The sequence below is a fragment of the Rhododendron vialii genome, chromosome 4a (assembly GCF_030253575.1).
Source record: "Rhododendron vialii isolate Sample 1 chromosome 4a, ASM3025357v1".
In the NCBI taxonomy this organism is placed as follows: Eukaryota; Viridiplantae; Streptophyta; class Magnoliopsida; order Ericales; family Ericaceae; genus Rhododendron; species Rhododendron vialii.
In genome coordinates, this window is record NC_080560.1 from 24,588,599 (window position 1) to 24,613,873 (window position 25,275).

A 25,275-nucleotide genomic window follows, 5' to 3' on the forward strand; every position below is an offset into this window, starting at 1 on the left:
TCTTTGGCCGTGGCCAGTTTTGCTAAATAATCCGTTTCAATATTTTCCTCTTTTGGGATCTTGACAATATTAAAGCTTTGTAGCTTTGCAACTTGGGTTTTTATTTTATCCAAGTACTTTTGCATTACCTCCTCATTGACCATGTACTCCCCTAGAACTTGACCCACAACTAATTATGAGTCACTTTATGCCAATAAATGTTTAACTCCGACGGCCTTGGCCAATTCCAACCCAACCACAAGAGCTTCACATTCAGCCTCGTTGTTGGTTGCTTTGAATTCAAACAAAAATGCGTAGCTTAGACGTTGTCCTTTTGGGGGTGTTAAAATCAACCCAGCTCCACTTGCTTCTCTGGTTGTTGATCCATCTACCTGAAGGACCCAAGGTTTAGGTTCTTCTTTAGGGAGCTCTTCTGGTTCAGGATACGTATATTCTGCAAGGAAGTCTACAAGGACTTGTGCTTTGATGGCAATCCGAGGTTTGTACTCTATATCAAACTCACCTAGCTCTATTGACCACTGAATTAACCGGCCTGATGTTTCTAGGCAGTGGAGAATCCTTCGAAGCGGTTGATCTGTTAGTATCTTTATAAAGTGAGCCTAAAAGTATGGCTGTAGCCGTCTAGCAGCCATCACCATTGCAAAGGCTATCTTTTCAGGTCTAGGATATCTCAGCTCAGCTCCTCTAAGAGCTCTGCTGGTGTAGTATTCTGGGAGTTGTGTTCCCTGCTCCTCTCTAATCAAAACTGTGCTAACTGCATGTGGAGAGACAACAAGGTATAGATGAATGTTTGGCATTTGTCAGTTGCACGAGAGATAAATCTGCTCAATGCTGCAACTTGTCCTGTTAACTTTTGGACCTCCTTGATGCTTTGAGGTGAGCGCATGTTGAGTATAGCCTGATTCTTCTCAGGATTTGCTTTAATACCTTCTCAGGATTTGCTTTAATACCTTTTTGGGATACCATGAAGCCTAAAAATTTTCCTGAAGGTATTCCGAAAGCACATTTTGTCGAATTGAGCTTCATTCGATATTTCCTGAGTACCTCAAAAGTTTCTTCTAAATCTGCAACATGGTTTCGTGCTTTGGAACTTTTCACCAGCACCTCATCCACGTACAATTCTACGTTGCGTCCAATCTGTTGCTTGAACATCTTGTTGACCAACCTTTGATACGTTGCACCAGCGTTCTTGAGACCGAAGGGCATTACCTTATATCAATATAATCCTCTGTCGGTGATGAATTAGCTTTGTCGTCAGCTTGACCTGATCCTGCAAAACAAAGCAAGAGCTCAAGTCACCGGTGTGGTGGCTTGCCCACCACCCTCCGATGCCTAAGTCAGTAGAGTATTTGCTATATGGTGAGAGAATTGAGATTCTCGATTATGGGTTGCCTACCTTTTGTTGTAGTTCTACCGTCATATTTATAGGCATTTTGATAGGAGGTTGAGTCCTTGTAGGACTATATCTCGTAGATTTTGGATTACCTCTTTGAGGAATGTTGAGTCCTGCCTTGGCTAGGAATGAATGTGCATCCCGCCTTAGCTAGGGATCATTATCTATTTTTTTATTATGCATATCACTAGCGCTATATGCTTGTCCTGTCGACGTCGTTCCTTTATCCCTTAGGATTTTGATTTCTCAATGTAGTCCTTTATTGGTATAGGTATATTCCATGGATAATATTATGAATATTATCCTCTCTGCCATAGCTAGAGGCCAGAGCTGGTTCTTGGACCTTATGACAGATTTGTCTAAAGAGTGGAGCTGGCACGCCCTAACTTTATCCCAGGTAGATTTCCAGAGAGGTTCAGATGAGGCTGGTTTATACTCCCCAGGTCCGTAATTCTCGTAGCGCTGACCTCCTTAGGTTTACCATACTTATCAGGTACTCCCCTATTTCCAAGGTCCAGCTTTTCCCTGGAGGTTGGGAACATAGATTAGACCTAAGTGGCGGTTACCGCTCTTTTTCCTTTATTGAGGGTTTTAAACGTGTGGGTCACATCGTGGGATAGGTGGCGAAATCCCTACTATCCCGGTGTTTTGAGGTGGACGACGAAGATTAATGAGGTTTCTCGGGATTGGTGTTCAGCCTTTAAGCTTCCTTTGGTTCTAATTGCTCCCAACCAGAGAGACATTCGAACCTACCCAAACGATTCCCTGCGTGAGGTCCTTCTTCATCAATCTTCTTCCTTGCTTTGTTAAAGCCTGTTTTCCTTAGGTACGTTCTCCTTTCTTGGCTGTTTGTTTCTGTTATTTTTAAGCTGGTTTCTCCCCCTAGTGTAGAGATTTCGAGCCCAGGGTTGGCCTTTCTAGGGGAGTTCATCTGTGCTAGGTTGGTCGGCTTCGTTTCTATCAACCTTTACTCTCCTATCATAAAAGATTTCGCCCCTTACTCCATCGTTCTTCAAGACAGGGTCTTTCGGGTCCTTTTCTTTCTGTCTGCTAACTTGTACCGTAGCTTCTCCGAAGGAACCCTAATGTCAGAAGGATTTATCAATTTTTTCTCTATTTTGAACGTCGAGGAGTCGTATGAAGAGGAGGAGGTGTCGTTGCACCGTAGCAGTAATATTAGGGTTCCATTTGACAAAGGTCAGTCGAGCAAAGTTAAACCCTTGTCGCCTCTTGCCTCTCCAATGAGAGGTTCCCGTAGGGTTCCAATTTTTTCTACTTATAATATCTCTTCTACGATTACGAATGAAGAATTGGTCGTTCTTAAAGTTAGATACTCAATCCCGACATCCGTCTCCCTTAGGAAACCTTCTGGGTCTGAACGGGCTTGTTCCCCTGTCGAGAACGAGACTTGTCTTTACACCGGTGCCCTAGAAGGAGGTTTGCACCTACCCTTTCCCACCGCGGTGAGGGATGTCTTGAGTTTTCTTGGTTTGGCCCCTGGCCAAATCATACCCAATTCTTGGCGCCTTCTGATAGGCTGTGCGGCGCTTTGGGGTGCAATGCCGGATGGGTAGACTCTTCTGATGAAGGGACCCTTTCTCAACCAATTTTCTGTTAAAGAGGCCCCAGGAGGTGCTGGGTGGTATTACTTTACAAAAAGGCTTGGTGAGGGGGAGCTGGTCACAGAGCTCCCTATTGTGAATAAGAATTGGAAGGACAAATTCTTTTTTGTTGGCAGAGATGGTTAGGAACTCCCTAATTGGGAGATTGGAACTTATACCCCTCGGATTCCCAGTAGGTGGGGGGTTCCCATCATAAATTGTAAGCTATTGCTTTTCTTTAATCTTGCAATTTCATAAATTTATTCCATATCTTTATGAATTCTTCTATATTTCTTCAGCCTGAGCTCTATATCCTCTGAGCCCTGCCTTAGAAGCTAAGCTCCAACAAGCTAGAAGCTACGCGATCCACAACTGGGTGTTACTTGTAACTCCAGAGTCATTAGCCACACACTTGTTAGGTCCAGAAACCACTTGTGAGGCCTTAGCTCTCTCTAGAGGTACTTTCTATTTGTCTTATTTGGTGTTTTGCTTTTAGCTGACCTTTACATTGTTTTCATTTCTTTTCTTTTCAGAAGGAGAAAGTGAAGACAAGGATATGGCACCAAAAATGGACAAAGCTTTGCTGGCCCAACTTAAAGCTGAGAGAATAAAGTAAACATTTGGGGCCGTGGCTCCCAAAAGGAAGAGCTCTCGTCTCCAGAAAGAGCTAAATGTTGACAGTTTTCTAGATGCCGATCTTTCCACTGACCCTGCTCTTGACATGGTGATTGAGAAAATCACTAAAGAGGAGGTAGAAAAATCAAAAAACTAAAGCAAAAGGACTAGCTGTGGAAGGGACTCTTGCTGCTAAAAAAGCTAAGGCTTCTGCTGGTCCTTCTATTTTGGGTAATTATCAAGAGGCTCTCGAGCGTGCTTCTGGGTTGCTGAGTGCAACAGTTAAACATTTGATGGCTGAGATGTCTCTTCAGGTAGTAGGGGAGCAAATGTTGGTTTAATTGGCCATGGTATGCTCTTGACAATTTCTTGATTGTTGTTGTTCTCTTTATTGACTTCTTTGTTTCTTTTTATAGGCTGCGGCTCGTGGCCGTTATCTTACCTCCCAAAGCCATAGTCTGGGGAAGCAAATTGATGAATTAGCTTTGTGTCTGGCCTCGACCTGTTCCTGCAAATACAATGTGAGAGCTTGAGTCACCGGTGTGGTGGCTTGCCAACCACCCTCCGATGCCTAAGTCAGTAGTATACTTCAGAGTATTTTTGTTCTCTGTTTAGGGTTGCGTACCTTTTATTGGAGTTCTACCATCATATTTATAGGCATCTTGTTTGGGAGGTAGAGTCCTCGTAGGATTGTATTCCGAATCACCCGCTTGGGGTGAGGAGGAGTTCTGCCTTAGCTAGGAGTCCATGTACATCTGGGATGGTTAGCGCTTATCTCGTCTTTAGCATTCCTTATCCTGTGGGATTTCAATTGTAGTTTTATCCCATTCGGGCATCTTTGGTTAGGATAAGTAATATTCAAAGAATATTACTTATGTCGTTCTAACCTAGTGCCAAAGCTGGTCCTTGGACCTCATGCCAGCTCCGTCCTATAGGCGGAGCTGGTATCCCCTGACCTTGTCACAGGCTATCTCTCCTTGGGAATTATAGGCGAAGCTGGCCGCTATCTCCTAGGTCCATATATCGTATAGCACTGACCTTGTCAGGGTTTTCCCTACTCATCAGGTACTCCTCTGTTTCCATGCTCCAGCTGTTCTCTGGAGGTTGGGAACATTGGAAAGACCTAACTGGCGGTTACCGCCCTTTTTCTTTTCCTGGAGGTTTTAAATGCGTGGGTCACATCATGGGGACAGGTGGCGAGATCTCGATTCTCCCAGTGCTGGGAGGTGGATGACGTGTACCGAGGAGCCGTTCTCGGGATTGATGCTCATCGCTTTATCCTCTCCCTTGTTTTGATCGATTTCAAGCCAGAGAAGTACCCGAGTCTACCCAGGCGCTCTTCTTTGTGAGACTTCCCTTGTGATTTCTCCTTCGTTGTTGTGCTTAGAGCCCATCCCTCTTAGGTACGTTTTCCTTCCTTTGCTGTTCTTTCTTTATTTTTCATGGTGGATTCTCCTCCTAGTATAGAGTTTTCAAACCAAAAGTGGGTCGTTCCAGGCGAGTTTATTTTGTCCGGTTGATAGGTTTTTCTTGTATCAATCTTTACTCCCCGATTATAGAAGACTTTGCCCCTACTCCCTTTCCCTCCAGAATAGGGTTTTTCATGATCTCGTTTACCTATCAGTTCGCTTATATCCCAAGTTTTCTATTGGAACCCTAATGTCAGAGGGTTTTATCAATTTCTCCTCGATCCTTCAAGCCAAAGAAGCGACCGTTGAGGAAGAAGTCTCGATGCGTCGTAGCAGCGGCATGAGGGCGTCGTCTGATATTGGGCAGTAGAGTGACGTTAGAACTTCTTTGCCTCCTGTGTCTTCGTCGAGGGATTCCTGTAGGGTTCCTGCTTTTTCTGCCTCCAACATCCCATCCACGATCACGAACGAGGAGTTGGCTATTCTTAGGGTTAGGTATTCGATCCCACCTTCAGTTTCCCTTAGGAAGCCTTCAGGGTCCGAGTGAGCTTGTGACCCTGTTGAAAATGAGATTTGTATTTACGTTGGTGCTTTATAAGGGGGTTTGCGCCTGCCCTTGCCCATAATAGTGCGATGTTTTGAGTTTTCTTGGTCTGGCACCTGGCCAAATTGTGCCAAACTCTTGGCATCTGTTAATAGGCTGTGCGGCGCTTTGGGGCGCAATGTCAGATGGGGAGATTTCTTTGACAAAGGGCCCCCTTTTTCAACCATTTTTCTGTGAAGGAAGCCCTAGGAGGGGTTGGCTGGTATTACTTCACGAAAAGGCCTGGTGAGGGGGAGCTAGTAACAGAGCTCCTTGCTGTGAGTAAAAACTGGAAAGACAAGTTTTTCTTTGTTGGTGGTGATGGTTGGGAATTCCCTAACTGGGAAGTCGGAATGTATGCCCCCAAGATTCCCCGTAGGTGGGGAGTCCCTATCACAAGTTGTAAGCTAACTGCACTTTTCTTTATCCTTGCAATTTTTATGAATCATTCCCTTAGGAATTCCATTTTGTCTTTGCAATTATGATTCTTGGATTATTCCCTTAGGAATTCGATCATGTTTGTGCAGCTCGAGCTCCTTATCCTTCGAGTCCTGCTATTGAGGCCGAGCTTAAAAAGGCCAGAAGTTACACAGTCCATAGCTGGGAGTTGCTTGTAACTCCAAATTCTTTAGCTGTTTATTTGCTTGGTCCAGAAACTTCTCGTGAGGCCTTAGCTCTCTCTCAAGGTATCTTTCTGTTTTTATTTAGTGTTTTAGTGTCAGCTGATTCCCTCATTTGTTTTATTTCTCTTCAGAGGAAGAAAGTGAGAATCAGAAAATGGCACCAAAAATGGACAAAGCCTTGCTGACCAAACTGAAAGCTGAGAGGGTGAAGCAACCGTCCGGGACCGTAGCAGGAAAAAGGAAGAGCTCTCGTCTTCAAAAAGAGCTGAATGTGGACAACTTTCTGGATGCTGATCTTCTTAATAACCCCGCACTTGACTTAGTGGTTGAGCCGCTGGTTGAGGGGGAAGTTGAGAAATCTAGAAAAAAGCCAAAAGGTGTAGCTGTGGAGGGTACCCCCCTTGCGAAGAATAGGAAGCTTCTTGGTGGCCCTTCGGTGCTGGGCAATTATAAGGATGCTCTTAGCATGTTTCTGGGCTGCTTCATGCAGCCGACAAAGAGCTGATGGCTGAGATGTCCCTTTAGGCAGTGGGGGAGCAAATTCTGGTCGAGTTGGCCATGGTATGCTCTTCCATTTTCTGAAATTAAATCATTGCTTTGTTGTTCCTTTGGTTAAATTCTTGCTTCTTTCTAGCAGGCTGCGGCTCGTGGTCGATACCTTACTTCCCAGAGCCATAGCTTGGGGAAACAAGTGGTCACGCTGACAGAGGCCAATCTGAATCTCACAAAGCAGGGTGCCTCCATGTCCGCTGAGCTTCGGAAGGTGATCAGCGAGAGGGATGCTGCTCTTAAGTCAAAGAGAGGTTTGGGGAGGAGAAAGACATGGCCGTAGCTACTGCTCATAGTTTGGAGCAGAAACTTTCTGAATGGGGTAAGGAGATGGAGAAGTACAAGGCCATGAGCATGGGGATGCTTGAGAAGGTAAAGAACGCTCGCAAAGAAGCTATTGAACTCTTCCTTCAGTCCCCTGAGTACCGTCAAGATATCACCCAGCAGTACTTTGATGGGTTTGAAGCCATGAGGAGCCAAGCAGCCTTAGCTTTTCCAAATTTGGATTTTTCCAAATTTGAAGTTGATGACGAAGAAGGGCCCTCATGTTTTGACGGGGGGCAGAAGGAGGAGGATGAAGCTGATGACGCGGTTTCTAAAAATACATCTGCCCCGAGCTCTTCCCTTGCATCTCTTTTCCAAAATCCAGAAAAGATTTCTCTGCCTCTTGAAGCTCTAATCCCAGCCGTAACACCTTTTGGCCTATCATCTGGTCATGGGCAGGCTATTGATGGTTCTACCCTGGGCCCCTGAGTGGCCTTTCAGAAACTTTTGATTCATTTTTTGGGGTCTGTAACTATTTTCCGTATTTTCGTACTTTTTAACCGTATTGGAGCGGCCTTAATCTTGACCCTTATTCCTGGTTGGATGGTTTGGAAACTTTATTTTCTTGATCATTGAGGACGATCTCATTGGGATCATATTTTGGGAGTCTTGTAAATGCTGTTTGCTTTGATGATCATGACAGGTGCAGATGAAAGCGTGCTTTCAGCTTGAGCCAGATTTTGTGGCAACTTCTATCAGTCTTTGTGACTGATATAGCTTTGTATGCTGTCTTTCATAGATTTAATTCTTGTTTTTATCTCAGCTTTGCCAAGCACTTGTGCTTGGTCTTTTATCAGGGCTGTAATTTTTACACCAGGTACTTGTTTTTTGTTTAAAGCTAGACATTTTTATTCTGAGCTTTGTGTACTTTGTGGTTTATACCATGTCCTACTCCCCTAAGTGTGTGAATTGGTTGCATGCAAACAATTGAGACACTTTTTTGATTTTCCCTTGGGACATCTTTTGGGTAAGTTATGACTTTTTAGAACGCATAGATGTGCTATGTCTGTTGAGCTAGGAAATCTTTCCGAAGTTGCTTTATCATAGCCTTGGCTACGTCTTTCGAGCTTGGAAATCTGGAAATCTTTCCAGGCTACTTATGCATAGCTGTGCTATGTCTATCTTATAATCCTACTCCCCTAAGCGTAAAAATTTTCTTTGGCATGTAATTAATTAATACACTTTTATAGGTTCTGGTAGGATGTGCCATAAATCTCGTTAAAGCTTTAATACAGACCTACCTTTCAACTGCCTGAGGTAATCGCTAGTGCAACTTCCTATTATTCTAAGCGGTTGAAGTGGCGGCTTTAATTGCCACCTTGATTATGATCATGCTGATTGGTTTAGCAAGCAGTTAATGAACCGTCTAATATGTGCTATAAAAACCAGTAGTTGTGATGGATTACTTCTCATTCCATATGCTTTTCTCAAATCGTAATGGCGAACAACGAGCGTGTCTCAGAGCTGTGCCAAGAGTTGCAGAACTTGAAGGCAACCATTAATGGGCTGTCCGTGAAGATGGATGCCATGGCGGACTCACTGTCTATCATGGAGAAGACCATTCGCATGGTGCTGATTGCCAATTGGGATAAGCTTGATGCTTTCTGTGGGCAACCGGCGCCTTCGATTCCTTCCCCTCCGAGGGAGGGAGGTAGCGTTTAGGTTGGAACTTTGTGGGTTTTTCCCACAAAGTACTTTATGTAATAACTGTCCGTACCTCAAAGGTGTGGATTATAATAAATAAAATTTAAGAAGTTTATTATTGTTGCTTGTTCTTCCTTATCTTGCAAACAGGAAAAATAGACCATATCATGCTTCACAGGAAGTTTGAACAATCGTCCCGCATGGGGAGTTTTATTGGCCACTTGGGCTAATAGAAAGAACTCGTGGTGCTCATGAAAATAACTTTATTGCCAACCGTTTAATTGAAAACAAAAGTTTCCTAAAAACAGAAATAAACTTCCTAAAAAGAGAAACAAATTTCCACTACAAGTACCTACTTGTAATATTTTTTGAGATGTTGTGCATTCCATGAATTCGGTAGCTGCTTTCCCCTTAGGGTTGCGAGTCTGTATGCTCCAGCTTTGATGTGATGCAAGACCTGATAGGGTCCTTCCCAATTCGGGCCAAGCTTGCCCACTGTCACGCCCTCGATTTCTTTAACTTAAATAGATAAATCATTTCGATAAAAGATCCTCGCATAGGACAGATAATACCCAAAATGGTTTACCACCTGTTTAATTACAAACGAAGTCCCCAAGTTTTTGAAAAAAATATACATCCTTGGCACCGTGGCCCAAATTAAGTTAAATACATGTGCCAAGTATTTAGAATATTACAATCTTATGTCAAATGATCAAACAGAGTAAATTAGTTACAATACCATCTCTATCCAAAAGTAGACTAATACAAAGATGGATGAGTAACTAAGTATGTCAGCTTCCAAAAGTCTTCGTTTCCAAATACACCATGTCATGCAACCTATTGCCCTGCGTTCGAACCTGAAAAGAAGGATTTTACTGAGCTACACTAGCCCAGTAGGAAATTCTCTACAAAATCTACATGCAATGAGATGATAAGCATGAACGAATCAAATTAAACGACAAATCCAAATAATGCACATCAACACCTTTTTACAAATGTCATAACAATTCCCAATCACAAACCCATACGTACACACACACACGCACACACTCCTTTCAACAAAATTCCACCCCTTGCGAGATTGTGTTTCCACCCCTTGCGTCACAATAGACTCCACCCCTTGCGAACCGTGTGTTTCCACCCCTTGTGTCACACTAAATCCCCCATTCACTTCACAACAACAACAACAACAACCATACTATCGTCACAATTGATACCAATGCCATAAACTCATTCCACACACATCGACATTATCTAAGACAACACATATAGCTCATAACACTCGTTACCACAATACCATTATCAAAGAAAATGCAATCCTCAAGCCATAAACATTCTATTCGACCATCTATGGCAAATAAACACCTAAACCACACATAGTCACCACAAAACATGTAGAGGAAGAGAGAAATCCCTACCTAGATGGGTTTTAAGCAAAACCCTAGGTCTACCAAGAGCTATAAGCTTGAATCCTTCAAAGACAAGCTTCACCCAAGCTTGAATACAAGATCCTTGGTTCACCAAATGCAAGAATCTTGTGATTTTGAGGAAGAAAACCCTTGGATCTTGAAGATTTAATGTTGAAATCAAAAGTTTTCGGTGAGATTGGAGTTGGGTAGGTGAGAGGGGGTGTTTCCAGGTCTGGTTCGAGGGTTTTGGGTGTAAAAAATGGTAAAAGGGGGTATTTATAGTGAGCTGTCATGCGTGCTGAAAAATCAGAAATTTTGCCCGATGTACCGGTATCGTGGAACGACGATACCGGTATAGGTACCCAGAAATTTCAGCACTTCACAGTTTCTGGTCGCGATGTACCTGTACTGGAAAAAGCTGTACCTGTACATCAAAGACAGATTCGAAATTTTTTGCCAACGTTCATCAAATCAAACCCCGATTGCTACCAACATTTCCACACATCATTTCAACACCGAAACTCAAAATCCAACTATTCTCCGAATGTCCGATACCCAACGGTAGACGTATACCCGTACACCCCCGCAAATAAACATACAACTTTATTAATAATACAATTCTTTCCCGCATTAAACGATTTTTGAAATTATAATAATTTACAGGTCTCCACACCCACCTTCTTTCCAGTTAGATCAACTTTCCTTAGGACTAGGTCACCAGCCCGAAAATCTCTTGGCCTAACCTGTGCTTCATGGTATTTGACCATTCTTTGCTGGTATACAGCCACCTTGGCCATTGTTGTTTCCCTTTTTTCTTCCAAGAGATCTAGCTCAGCCCTAAGATCCTCCTGTTTCCCTTTCAGTTCTGTAGTTGAGGAGTTCAATTTCAATTGGGACTACAGCTTCAGCTCCAAATGCAAGAGAATATGGGGTTTCTCCAGTTGCAGTTTGGGGTGTCGTACGATATGCCCATAGCACATTATAAAGCTCGTCTGGCCAAACTCCTTTGGCCTCTCGCAGCCTTTTCTTGATTCCCTTCTTGGTAGTTTGGTTTGTGACCTCTACTTGTCCGTTGGCTTTTGGGTAAGCCTTGGATGCATAGTGTACATATATTCCCTTGGAAACACAATAGTCCATAAACTGAGCATCGTCAAATTGCTTTCCTCGGTTTGTGACTATCACTTGCGGTAGACCAAAACGACTAATGATGAATTTCCATAAGAAATCAATTGTTACTTCCGTTGTGATCGTGGCCAATGCCTTGGCCTCGACCCACTTTGTGAAGTAATCTACAGCTATAATGGCATACAGGACCTGGCTTGTTGCCATAGGAAGTGGGCCAATCAGGTCTATTCCTCATTGGGCAAACGACCAGGGTCCCCCCATTGGGGTTAAAATTGTGGGTGATCCATGCATGATGTTGGCAAATCGTTGACACTTCTCACACCTTTGGACCATTGCTTTGCAGTCCTTTTGCATGCTGGGCCAGTTGTATCCCATCCTGAGGAGCTTGTAGGCTAACATGCGGCCACCTTGGTGGTCCCCACATACTCCTTGGTGGACTTCCTCCATGGCTCGTGTAGATTCCGTAGTGGTTAGACATCTGAGGCATAGAAGTGAGAAGCTCCTCCTGTACAGTATGTCTCCCATCATCAAGTACTTCGCAGCTCTGATCCTGAGCTGCCTAGCCTGGATCTAATCGTTTGGTAGCGCCCCATTTTTTATGTATTCAACGATGGGACTCATCCAAGAATTGCTGTAGTCGATAGCTTGGACTCGTATGCCTAGGGCAAAGATGCATGGCAACTCCAAATATCGTATTGGTGCATTCCGTGGAATGGCATCTTCCTTGGCCGTGGCCAATTTTGATAGATAGTCGGCTTCAGTATTTTCTTCCCTTGGGATTCTGATGATATTAAAGCTTTGAAGTCTTGCAATTTGGGACTTGACTTTATCCAAATACTTTTGCACTACCTCTTCCTTTACAACGTATTCTCCTAGGACTTGTCCTACGACCAATTGTGAATCACTTTTGGCCAACACGTGATTAGCATCTACGGCCTTAGCCAGCTCCAAACCCACAACGAGAGCTTTGTATTTAGGCTCGTTGTTGGTTGCTTGAAACTTAAACCTGAGCGTGTAGCTCAGGCGTTGTCCTTTTGGGGATGTTAGAATCAGACCAGCTCCACTTGCTTTTTTAGTTGTTGATCCATCAACTTGAAGGACCCAAAGTTTAAGTTCTTCCTTGGGGAGTTCTTCCGGTTCTGGATACGTGTATTCTGCGAGGAAGCCGGCGAGTACTTGTGCTTTCACAGCAATCCAAGGCTTGTATTCTATATCGAACTTGCCAAGCTCTATTGACCATTGAATTAATCGTCCTGATGTTTCTGGACAATGGAGGATCCTTCGAAGTGGTTGGTCTGTTAGTACTTTAATTGAGTGAGCTTGGAAGTATGGCCGTAGCCTTCTGGCTGCTATCACCATTGCAAAGGCTATCTTCTCAGCCTTGGGATATCTCAGCTCAGCTCCTCGTAAAGCCCTACTGGTATAATATATTGGGAGTTGTGTCCCCTGCTCTTCTCGTATCAAAACTGCACTGACGGCGTGAGGGGAGACAGCAAGGTATAAATATAGGTCCTCTTCATCTTGGGTCCTACTCAGCAATGGTGGGGACGTTAAAATATCCCTTCAGTTGGTTGAAAGCTGCTTCCTCCGTGGCAGTCCATTCAAAGGCCTTTTTCAAAACTTTGAAGAGCGTTTGACATTTATCAGTTGCTCATGAGATGAACCTGCTCAGTGCTGCGACACGTCCTGTTAGTTTCTGGACTTCCTTTATGTTCTGAGGTGAGCTCATGGTGAGGATAGCCTGGATTTTTTCAGGGTTTGCTTCAATGCCTCTTTGAGAAACCATAAAGCCTAAGAATTTTCCTGAGAAGATCCCGAAAGCACATTTCGTCGAGTTAAGCCTCATTTGGTATTTCCTCAGGACTTGAAAGATTTCTTTCAAGTCTGTCACATGATCTCGTGCCTTGGCACTCTTGACTAGCATGTCGTCCACGTATACTTCCACATTGCGTCCTATTTGTTGCTTGAACATTTTGTTGACCAGCCTTTGGTATGTCGCCCCTACATTTTTAAGACCGAAGGGAATTACTTTATAGCAATATAATCCCCTGTCAGTTATGAACGAGGTTTTCTCTTTGTCTTCTTCATGCATTTGGATTTGGTTATATCTTGAGAATGCATCCATGAAGCTCAGGAGCTCATGCCCAGCTGTAGAGTCGACCAAGGAATCAATTCATGGCAAAGGAAAGCTATCTTTTGGACACGCTTTATTGAGGTCGGTGAAGTCCACACACATTCTCCATTTGCCGCTGGCCTTTTTTACCATAACCACGTTGGCTAACCAATCGGGGTAGAGAACTTCACGGATAGATCCTACTTGTACTAGTTTGTCTACCTCATTGGCTGCAACTTCGTTCCTTTTTGGAGCAAAAGTCCTTGTCTTTTGCCTAACAGGTAGTATTGTGGGGTCCACGTTCAGTTTGTGAGATAAGACCCTTGGGTCAATTTTTGGGATGCCCTCGTGGGACCATGCAAAGACGTCTTTGTTATCTCTCAGGAATTGTAACAGTTCTGCCTTTGCTTCTGTGCTCAACCCCGATCCAATCCTCACAGTCCTCCCTTGTAGATCTGGCTCCAGAAGTTCTTCTAGGAGCTTTTCCACAGGTTCTCCATGCTGGAGTTTTTCTGCGTCCCGTGTGTCGAGGCTTTCTATGCTCATCGTGATGTTTGTTCCTTTAAGTGAGGTGACGTAACATTCTCGTGCTGCCTTCTGATCTCCCTTGATGCAACCAATTCCTTCCGGTGTTGGGAATTTCATCATCAGATGATACGTGGAGATTATTGCCCTAATCTTATTTAGGGTCGTCCTCCCCAATATCGCATTATATGCTGAAAGGCAATTGACTACTAAGAAATTATCATTCGCGTAATCTGACTTCCTTCGTCCCCTATTGTAACTGGTAGGGCTATTTGACCAGCTGGATAGACGGGCGTACCTGCAAATCCAACCAGCGGTGAAGTCAAAGGCCTTAGTCTTTCTTGTCCAACTTTTAGTTGATCATATGCATGGAGGTAGAGAATATCGACTGAGCTTCCACTGTCTATTAATACTCTTCTCGTGAGGTAGTCGGCCATGACAATGGTTATAACCAGGGGGTCATCATGAGGAACTTGAATTCCCTTAATGTCTTCTTCTGAGAAAATGATGGGTATTTCCTCTTTTTTTTGGAATTTACTTGGACGGCCAACTGTGTTGACCTCCAAATATTCCTCCGTTCTCAGTTTCCTGAGGTGAGCTTTCCTGGCATTGCTAGACTCTCCACCTCCGGCAAGTCCTCCATGGATGACTTTGATCTCTCCAATGGGACCTGATCGGGGAGCCGTGGCATCTTTTCCTTGCTTGTTTGTATCATCCCTCATGGATATCTTCTGATACTTCTTCGTTACAAAATGTTGAAGTCTGCCTCTTTGGATCAGTTCCTCGATCTGCTGCTTTAAGTCAATGCAGTCATCCGTGTTGTGACCATGGTCTCTGTGGAACCTGCAGTATTTGTCTTTAGTTCTCCTGTTAGGATCAGTCCTTAGCTTTCCAGGCTATTTGAGGTCCGGATCATTTTGTAAGTGGCTGAGGATTTGTTCTACCGTGGCTATGAGTGGTGTAAACTGCTTGTATTTGCCTTAGGGTGGTCCTCCTCCTTGTTTTGGGGAGGATCTGGAGTCCATCTTCTTGTTTTTTGGTTCCCGTCCCGTCTTTCGGGTGGATTCTCTTCTTTTCCTATCGGATGGGGGAAATTCGCCAACCTGTGATGGCCCTGCATGGGGATCAAAACTATCATGGGAACGCCTTGCGTAGACGGCTTCCTCTGTATTCATGTGCTTCTGTGCTCTAAGCATAAATTCTGTCAGGGTTTTGGGTGGTTCTTGAGATAGAAGGTATAGAAACTGTCTTGAATACAGTCCAGCTATATACGCAGTTATGCTCACGCTGTTGTCGGCTTCCTCTATCTGAACCACCTCTTTGTTAAACCTGGTAGTGTATTCCCTTAATGACTCCCATCTTCGCTACTTTACTGTCAAGAGGTGCGTTGCTGGTTTGCCGTAGCGTTGACCAGCAATAAAGTAGCTTACAAAGCTAGTGCTAAGCTCTTTGAAACTACGTATGCTTCTTGGGGGGAGTTTGTTAAACCATGCCCGAGCATTTCCTTTGAGGGTAACAAGGAATGCACGACACATTACCTCATCTGGTACTACTTTTAGGTGCATTAGGGATTTGTATGTTTCTAGATGATCCAATGGCTCCGTGGAACCATTGAATGTCTCCAACTAAGGCATTTTGAATTTCCTTGGGAGTGGCAGCCCCATGACCTCAGATGTGAAGGGTGAATCTGTATTCTGCACCAACTCTTCTACCGTGGCAGGAGTTTGTGCTTTGATGTGTTTCATCAACCCATCGATCTGGTCCTGCATCTTGAGCAATGCTTCCTGCTTCCTGTTCGTGGGGTTGCTTCTCTAAGAGTGGTTTGCCATGCTTTTTTCAGTTTTGGCTTTCCTTTTCGCTGGATTCGGCATCCTCCCTGTCATCCTCTTCCTGTCTTTCACTGTGTCGTTGATTTAAGATGCTTGGCTCTGAGATTTGCTTTCGCAGATCTGTGTTCTCCTGCATCGCTGCTTGTAGCCCTTGGGTTAGCGTTTTAATTTGCTCCTGCATTTGAGCGAACACTTCTGGGGTCATCTGGTTGCCTCCTGGTTTGCTCATTACAGCAGCTTTGGTCGCCTCTGTCGTCTTAACGGCTTTGGCGGCGGTGGCGGCCTTGGCAGCCTTGGCCGCCTTGGCTGCGTCTGCGGCCTTCGTGGCGTCGTCGACACCCGTTTGTGGGGGGTCTGAAGCCATCTGTAACGCCCCGAATTTTGGGTACGTTAATGAGGCATTTATTACATAATAAAAAGAGTCTGACTCATTATTACATCATAAATACATCATAAGTAAAGGGTACATTTATTCAACAAGGAAGGAAACTAGGGTTCCTAATACTACTCTGCTTGCTCTTCCATCCTAACAAGCTCCTCTGCTCCAAAAGCTTCCACGGTGAACTGTTCATCTTGAACATCTACAAGGTTTGACACATTATACCAGCGTCGCCACCGATATAATATGTCAGGGTCACCAAAGGTAACACCATGAGCTACGAAAGCTCAATAGAAAAATCCTTACCCACCTATCTTAACTAACAAACAATAGGTTATAATAAAACATCGATTTCCACATGATACGTGTATACACAGCTACAAAAGACAATATCAATAACACATCCACAATCGCTATATAACTATCGTTGGTGTTCAAGATTCTCCGAGTTTCTCCTACGCAACTCATCGTAGACCGTGTCTCCATTTTCATATACAAATCAACATTTCCCAAAATCATTTGTTTAACACACCCAACCTCGGTTCCGCCGCGTCGGGTTCCCGAGTATCCTCACAATAGTTCCGCCGTGCCGGGTTCCTATTGGCACACAATTGCATTGGCTCCGTACCGCGGATAACCAAGCCACACACCCAACCTTGGTTCCGTCGCGCCGGTCTCCCGAGTATCCTCACAATGGTTCCGCCGCGCCGGGTTCCCATTGGCACACACACACACAACTCACATTATGCACCAAAACCGGTCATAATGTAGTTTCAAAAATATTTCCTTCCTCAGAATACATTTCCTTTCATTAATCACACCCTAGGTGCCATGTTTCTACTTTCTTGGTTCTCATGTCTCATTTTCACACAAAGACTCCGCGGTAGGACAAAAGCAAGCATGAATCTAACAAGATCATCCAACTCCATAATATACCACAAGTAACACAATCAATTCACATATGCAACTCAAACTCCTTGAAATATCAAAATACGAATACTTCGATCCAAATAGTAAAGTTTTAACTTTTCGAAAATCGTTCTTTCTTAGCAATTCAAAACAACAACGTTATACTTGAGTAAGTAAGTAAATAGGAAGTAAGTAAGGATTTCCTTACCGTTCTTCTAGGCGGTAGTAATGGCTTACGGACGGTAATTGGCGATCGGACGGAGTAACTTCCTACGGTATGCCTTCGGGAGCTTCGAAAGAGAATGGTTTCTCTCGAAACTTGATCTTGACTAAACTACTTAAACTTTTTGGATCGAAGGGTGGTCGAGTGGCGGTTTAGTGGCGGTCTTGGATGAGTTTCTTGAAGAACTCAAGAACACTCAAGAACAAAGTAAGAACAAAGAAAGAACAAAGGATTCTAGAGAGAGAAGTTGCTAGGTGAAGGTGTGAATTGAATGAGAAACATGGGGTGCTATTTATAGCCAAAATCTTGGGCTCTCCCTCCCCTCTCATGGTCGGCCTTCTCTCTCTCCAAATCCTCCATGGATTTGCTCCATTAAGTTGTCAATTCAACCCTTTCAATCAAGTCATAGCCTTCTCTCCAATCTTAGGCCAAATCTTAGGTGTAAGGCTATGAAATCAAATAAGATCTTTAGCCTTTCTAGGTGAATCTAGGTAATTATAACCTAGGTCTAGCTTGTAGTCAAATCTTAGGCTAACAAAGGCTAGGATTGTGTCATAATGGCCCATCAATAGGTTGTTATTAGGCAAATAGGCTTAGGCCTATTTAGGTAGCTTGTACAACTACACAACACATCACACATCACTTTCTCTCTCTCCCTCTCCAACAGGCCTCCGTCTCTCTCTCTCCGTCTCTCTCTCTTGCTAGTACACTTATGCACATATATATGTATACATATGTACTTATGGTACTATATATAAGCTAATAAATCCTAAGGACAAAGATTAATCAATAGGCACATGTCTAGTTTAAAGAATAATATAAAGTACTAAAGAATCTTAGGGTACAAGTCAAATCTTCAAGTCTTTCAAGTACAAGTCAAGCGAAGAATGACTAATGGTATTAACCAATGGGTAATAATTTCCCTAGCGGGTAAAGACCAATGGATAAAAGAAGTACAAGTACTTTTATACTTAAAATAAGATTTCTTAAAAGACTACATGTCCTATATGTACTTTAAACGAAATATAATAATGAAAAGGTTATTAACCAATGGACAAAAGTTACCCCAACATTATGGACCAAAGGATAAAGAATAAAGTAAGTTTGATGAGAAAGTTTGAAGTGACAAGGTTGGCTTCTAGGAAACAAGGTACAAGATTCCTTTATTATGACTAGTCAAATCAACTTTATTGGAAGATTCCCTAGTCACATCGGTACTTTATTGGTCAAAAGACTCTATTACTCAAGGGTCACTAACTTCCCTAACGGTTATTACCTAATGGGTAAAGGATCCAAAGAACTAGGTAGTTGGTTTCTAACTAATCGGTTTAGAATCTAGTTCTATGTGCTCGGGAAACTACTTAGCCAATGGTTAAAATTTAGGAACGAAAATCTAATTATCACGAAATATCGGAAATATAGAAGGAATATAAAAAGTAAAAATAAAATTCAAATATTTAACGAATTTCTTATTGACCAAAATTCAGGGGCGTTACACCATCATTGTTCTGCTTGATCGAGTGTCCACCATACAAAACTATTCACCGTAAGGAAGAAGTCGTTCCCACAGACGGCGCCAGCTGATGAATCAGCTTTGTGTCTGGCCCCGACCTGTTCCTGCAAATACAACGTGAGAGCTTGAGTCACCGGTGTGGTGGCTTGACAACCACCCTCCGATACCTAAGTCAGTAGTATACTTCAGAGTATTTTTGTTCTCTGTTTAGGGTTGCGTACCTTTTATTGTAGTTCTACCGTCATATTTATAGGCATCTTGTTTGGGAGGTAGAGTCCTCGTCGGACTGTATTTCGGATCACCCGCTTGGGGTGAGAAGGAGTTCTGCCTTAGCTAGGTGTCCATGTACATCTGGGATGATTAGCGTTTATCTCGTCTATAGCATTCCTTATCCTGTAGGATTTCAGTTGTAGTTTTATCGCCGTTCTAACCAATTGCCAAAGCTGGTCCTTGGACCTCATGCCAACTCCGTCCTATAGGCAGAGCTGGTTTCCCCTGACCTTGTCACAGGCTATCTCTCCTTGGGAATTATAGGCGAAGCTGGCCGCTATCTCCCAGGTCCGTATATTGTATAGCGCTGACCTTGTCAGGTTTTTCCCTACTCATCACAAGTCATTACTCTTATTGAAGCTAACATGAAGCTTACAAAGCAGGGGGCCACCATGATGGTGGAACTTAAGAAGGTTATTGGTGAAAGGGATGCTACCTTTCAATCAAAGAGAGGTTTGGAAGAGGAGAGAGATGTCGTTGTGGCGACAACTGGAAGTTTGGAGCAAAAAACCTTGGAGTGGAATGGTGAGCTTGAGAAGTACAAGATCATGAGCCTGGGGATGGTAGAAAAAGTAAAGAATGCTCACAGGGATGCTATTGTGCTCTTCCTGTAGTCCCCTGAATACCGTCAAGACTTAACCCATCAATACTTTGATGGGTTCGAAGCAATGAGGAGCCGGGTGGCCTTGGCTTACCCAGATTTGGATTTCTCCAAATTTGAGGCTGAGGATGATGATGAGGGGCTATCAAGTCTGGACAGGGGACGAAAAAAAGAGGACCAAGCTCACAATGCGGCATTTAAAGATACGTCTATCCTGAGCTCTTTGATTGTATCCCTTCTTAAAACTCCAGAAAAGGTTACTCTCTCTGTTGCGACTCGAACTCTGGTAGCTACACCTCCTGGCCCATCATCTAGTGATGGGCAAGCAATTGACGTTTCCACCCCTAGCCTTTAAATGGCCGAAAACATTTAATTCTTGGGTCTGTAACTAAATACTTTTAAATACTTTCGTACTTAACAGTTTTTGTTTAGGAGTGGTCTTTTGATTTGACCTCTACTCCTGCTTGGTTGGTTGGCTTTGAACTCGTTTTTCCTGATGACTTGTAGGGGTGATCTTGATGAGATCACATTCATTGGCCTTTTGTTTTGAAAATATGAATATGACAGGTACAAATGAAGGCGTACCCCCATTTTGTGCCAAGCTATGACAGATTTGACAGTCTTTGTGCATGTTATGATTGTGCTATGCGTACTGAATTTTGTGGATTTTGCCAATTTTTGCTTCTGTCATAAATATGCCAAGCACTTGAGCTCGGTCTTATACATCTTAACTGTGCAAATTTTTAGAGCTCGGAAATTTTCCTGAGCTTTTATATATTTCATAGCTATGCTACGTTCGTGAGCTTAGAAATTTTCCTAAGCTTCTTTTATTGCATAGTCGTGCTACGTCTTTGAGCTTGGAAATTTTTCCTAAGCTTCTTTTATTTCATAGCTATGCCACGTCTGTGAGTTTGGAAATTTTTCCTAAGCTTCTTTTATTGCATAGCTGTGCAATGTCTTTGAGCTTGAAAATTTTCCTAAGCTTCATTTATTGCATAGCTGTGCTACATCTTTGAGTTTGAAATTTTTTCTAAGCTTCTTTTATTGCATAGCTGTGTTACGTCTGTGAATTATAGCTTCATTTATTTCATAGCTGTGCTACATCTTTGAGTTTGATAATTTTCCTAAGCTTCTTTTGTAGTAGTCCTACTCCCCTAAGGGCCCGATTGGATGCGGTATTAGTTTTGGGTGTATTATTTATGGAGGGAGGATATGATAGTAAGGGGTATTAGTTAAGAAGGAAAAGCCCACATTGATGTGATATTTATAGAGAGTGTATTACAAAGTAGATTGTTTGGATGAGGTATTAGATAGGGGGATAAGATTGGGTGGATGCTGGAAAAAGTTGTCAAATGACTCTTTTGCCCTTGTGTAGTCCCAAACTTTATTATGTATAACGTTAATTATATAATTGCATACTTTTCGACAATTTTAAGCTATAATAATTTACTTCATTAACAAATTAAATAATTTAACAAATTTGTAAAATATAAATTTTGCTTTTTTTTTAAAGATGGGGGACTTGTAGGAGTAATACACATGGTCACTTTTTCAAAATTGTTTGTGACCATTGGATTGCTCTCCATTATTTTGCACCATTTATTTGGGTTGGTTTCAACTACACTTGATAATTTTCCCAACTTTGGGAATATTGGTTGCCTTTACCCAAACACATGTAAGTACACGGAGAGAGAGTTATGAAAATAGAGAGAGAGAGAGAGAGAGAGAGAGAGAAAACAGAAGCGTAGAAGAAGAAGAAGAAGAAGAAGGAGGAGGAGCGGCCCCACTGATTGTCTCTTTTCCGATCCGTACACAACCCGTCCCTAATCTGGCAATCGTCTCTCTCTCCGATCGCTGGGTTGTCTTTCTCTCTGATCTGTACACAACCCACCACAAGAACAAGTACATCTCTCTCTCTACATATACATACATATTTTGTGTGTGTTTGTTTTTGTGGTGGTGCTGGTGGTGATCTGTTGTTGTTGGTGGTGTTGTTGTTGTTCTTCTTCTTGTTTCTCTGTAGCAAATAGAGAGAGAGAGAGAGCCGTTGGGGGAAGGGGATGAGGAGGGGTGTTTTGGTCAAAAATCAGGCTTATACACCCAGATTAGCTGGGGTAGCAATAATTTATGGTTGTTCTCAGTGTATTAGCGAATACGGGGATTAATTAATATATGGGAAAAATAGATGCCAAACGGTGTATTGATCCCTCATCCGGGTGTATTGTGTAATACACCCACCGTATACACCGTCCAATCGGGCCCTAAGTGTGTAAATTGCTTGCGTCCAAACAATTAAAACACTTATTTGATTCTCCCTTGGGATATTTCTTAATTTTGTGGTGACCTATAATTCCATAGAATGTTGCATTTGTGTAAAACATGTGAGCGTGGGCCTGAGGGTCCAAATCTTTTGCATTAAGTAAAAGCAATCGCTTCAACTGCTCGAGGTAAAAACAATCGTTTCAACTGCCCAAGGTCATCGGTTGTGTAACGTCTCATTACTTTAAGCAGTTGAGGTAGCGTTTTAATTTCAGCTTTGAATGTAATTGTGCTGATTGGATTAGTAAGCGGTTAACGAACCGCCTAGAGTTTGTGCTATAAAAGCAAGTAGTTGTGATAGATCACTCCTCATTCCTCATTCAGTTTCGAGTCGTAAATGGCTAACAACGATTGAGTTTCCGAGTTGTGCCAAGAATTGCAAAGCCTGAAGGCAACCAACAACGGGCTGTGTGTGAAGATGGACGCCATGGCGGAATCACTTTCTGTCATGGAGAAGACCATTCACATGGTGCTTATAGCCAACTGGGATCAGTTGAAGGCTTTCCAAGGGCAACCGGCGCCTCAAGTTCCCTCTCCTCCAAGGGAGGGAGGTAATGGTTAGGTTGCAACTTTGTGGGCTTTACCCACAAAGTACTTTTATGTAAAAGGTTTCTACACCCTTTAAGTGTGGATTATAAATAAAAATTATTACATAATTTTTATATTTGCATGTCATTTCCATTTCACATTTACAGGAAACATTGAATGATTCGCCCTCCTTGGGAGATTTATTGGCCACTATGGCTAAAGAACAAAAAGAACTTGTAGTCCTAAAAGAGACAACTTTATTGCCAAAGTTTTATTGAAAACAAAAGGTTTCCTAAAAACATAAATAAATTCCTACTGCATGCACCTACTTGTAATACTTCTTGAGATGCTCTGTGTTCCATGAATTGGGCAGCTCTTTTCCCCTTAGGGTTTCAAGCCTGTACGCACCTGCCTTGACATGGTGCAAGACCTGGTATGGTCCTTCCCAATTTGGGCAAAGCTTGCCCACTTTTTTTCTAGTTGGTTCAACCTTTCCAAGGACTAGATCACTAGCTCTAAAATCTCTTGGCCTAACCTGTGCTTCATGGTACTTAACCATTCTTTGCTGGTATACGGCTACTTTGGCCATTGCTGTTGCCCTTTTCTCTTCCAAGAGATCTAGTTCAGCTCTAAGATCTTCCTGGTTTTCTTGGTCATTGGTACTCATGGTTCTGTAATTGAGGAGCTCAACTTCAATAGGAACTACTGCTTCAGCCCCGAAGGCTAGAGAGTATGGAGTTTCTCCAGTTGCAGTTCGAGGGGTAGTACGATATGTCCATAGCACATTATAAAGCTCATCTGGCCAAGCTCCTTTGGCTTCACACAGCCTCTTTTTTATTCCCTTCTTGATAGTTCGATTTGTGACCTCCACTTGCCCATTGGCTTTCGGGTGAGCCTTGGATGCATAATGTACATGTATTCCCTTGGAAATATAGTAAGCTTTGAATTGGGTATTGTCAAATTGCTTTCCTCGGTCTGTGACTATTACTCGTGGTAATCCAAAATGGTTAATTATTAATTTCCATAAGAAATCAATAGTAACCTCTGCAGTGATCGTGGCCAGTGCCCTAGCTTCGACCCATTTCGTAAAGTAGTCAACAGCTATAATTGCATACTGGACCTGGCCTGCTGCCATAGAAGTGGGCCAATTAGGTCCATTCCCCATTGGGCAAACGACAAAGGTCCTCTCATTGGGTTTAGGATTGTAGGGCATCCATGAGTGATGTTTGCAAACCACTAGTACTTCTCACTTTTTTGGACCACAGAGTAGCAATCTTTTTGCATACTTGGCCAATAGTAGCACAACCTAAGGAGCTTGTAGGCCAACAAACGGACACCTTGGTGATCTCCACATACTCCCTGGTGGACCTCTTCCATAGCCCGCGTAGATTCCACCGTGGTCAAACATCTGAGGTATGGCAGCGAGAAGCTCCTTCTGTACAACACATTACCCATTATTAGGTACTTTGCAGCTCTGATTTTTAGCTGTCGAGCTTTGACCTTGTCATCCGGCAAAGTCCCATTTGTTATGTATTCAACTATGGGGCCTGCCATGAATTGCTGTAATCAATAACTTGAACCTGTATGTCTGGAGCTAAGATGCTTGGTAATTCTAAGTATCGAACTAGTGCATTCCGTGGAATGGCATCTTCTTTGGCCATGGCCAACTTTGCTAAATAATCAGCTTCAATATTTTCCTCTCTTGGAATCTTGACAATATCAAAGCTTTGAAGCTTTACAACTTGGGTCTTCACTTTATCCAAATGATAAATAGGATAGACTTGAGGAGCTCAGCACTACGAGAACTACAGACCTGGGGAGTATAAGCTAACCTCACCAGGACCTCTCTAGGAACCTACCTAGAACAAAGTCACGATTTGCCAGCTTCGTCCTTCAGATGAAACTGGCAAAAGGTCCAAGGACCAACTCCGGCCCCTAGCTATAACGAGGAGGATAGTATCCATAATATTATCCACTGAATATACATATTCCAATAAAGATACCACGCCGAGAAACCTAAATCCTAAGGGATAAAGGAATGCTGATGGTAAGATAAGCATAAAATGCTAATGATATACATGATCAAAGACGGGTGATAAGTAGGATAGATCTAAGGAGCTCAGCACTATGAGAACTGCAGACCTGGGGAGTATAAGCTAACCTCACTAGGACCTCTCTGGGAACCTACTTGGAATAAAGTCAGGATTTGCCAGCTCCGTCTCCGTCCTTTTGACAAAGCTGGCGAAAGTTCCAAGGACCAGCTTTAGCCTCTAGCTATAATGAGGAGGATAATGTACATAATATTACCCACGGAATATACTTATTCCGATAAAGATACCACGCCGAGAAACCTAAATCCTAAGGGATAAAGGAATGCTAATGGTAAGATAAGCATAAAATGCCAATGATATACATGATCAAAGACAGGTAAAGATCCCTAGCTAAGGCATGACACCCATGGATTCCTAGCTAAGGTAGGACTCCACATTCCTCAAAGAGGTAAGCCGGAATCTACGAGATACAGTCTTACAAGGACTCAACCTTCTATTAAAAGGCCTATAAATATGATAGTAGAACTCTAATAAAAGGTACGCAACCCATAATCGAGAATCTCAATTCTCTCACCATATAGCAAATACTCTATTGACTTAGGCATCAGAGGGTGGTTGGCACGCCACCACATCGGTGACTCGAGCTCTTGCTTTGTTTTGCAGGTTCAGGTCGGAGCTAACGACAAAGTTGATTCATCAGCTGGCACCGTTTGTGGGAAATGACTTTTTCCTTACGGTGA

At 43.0% G+C, this 25,275-nt stretch overlaps 1 protein-coding gene across 1 annotated transcript; it reads right to left on the bottom strand.

Moving 5' to 3' along the window:
- Positions 1–11,845: 11,845 nt before the first annotated feature.
- On the bottom strand, positions 11,846–15,682 carry LOC131323822 (uncharacterized). Its single transcript, XM_058355662.1, has 6 exons — positions 15,581–15,682; positions 15,017–15,220; positions 14,212–14,809; positions 13,523–14,104; positions 12,940–13,423; positions 11,846–12,803 (listed from the first exon to the last, which is right to left on the bottom strand). Exons 1-6 carry the CDS (start codon positions 15,680–15,682, stop codon positions 11,846–11,848), a joined length of 2,928 nt encoding a protein of 975 aa, XP_058211645.1.
- Positions 15,683–25,275: the final 9,593 nt, after the last annotated feature.

Excerpts from the sequence above, each read along its gene's own strand:
- LOC131323822 (XM_058355662.1), bottom strand. The coding sequence starts at position 15,682 with ATGCAGGACCAGATCGATGGGTTGATGAAACACATCAAAGCACAAACT. Across the intron at positions 15,221-15,580 it reads ATTCACCCTTCACATCTGAG|ATAGAGGAAGCCGACAACAG; the intron begins GTCATGGGGCTG and ends GAGGTGGTTCAG. Across the intron at positions 14,810-15,016 it reads CCCATGCAGGGCCATCACAG|CCTGGAAAGCTAAGGACTGA; the intron begins GTTGGCGAATTT and ends GACCTCAAATAG.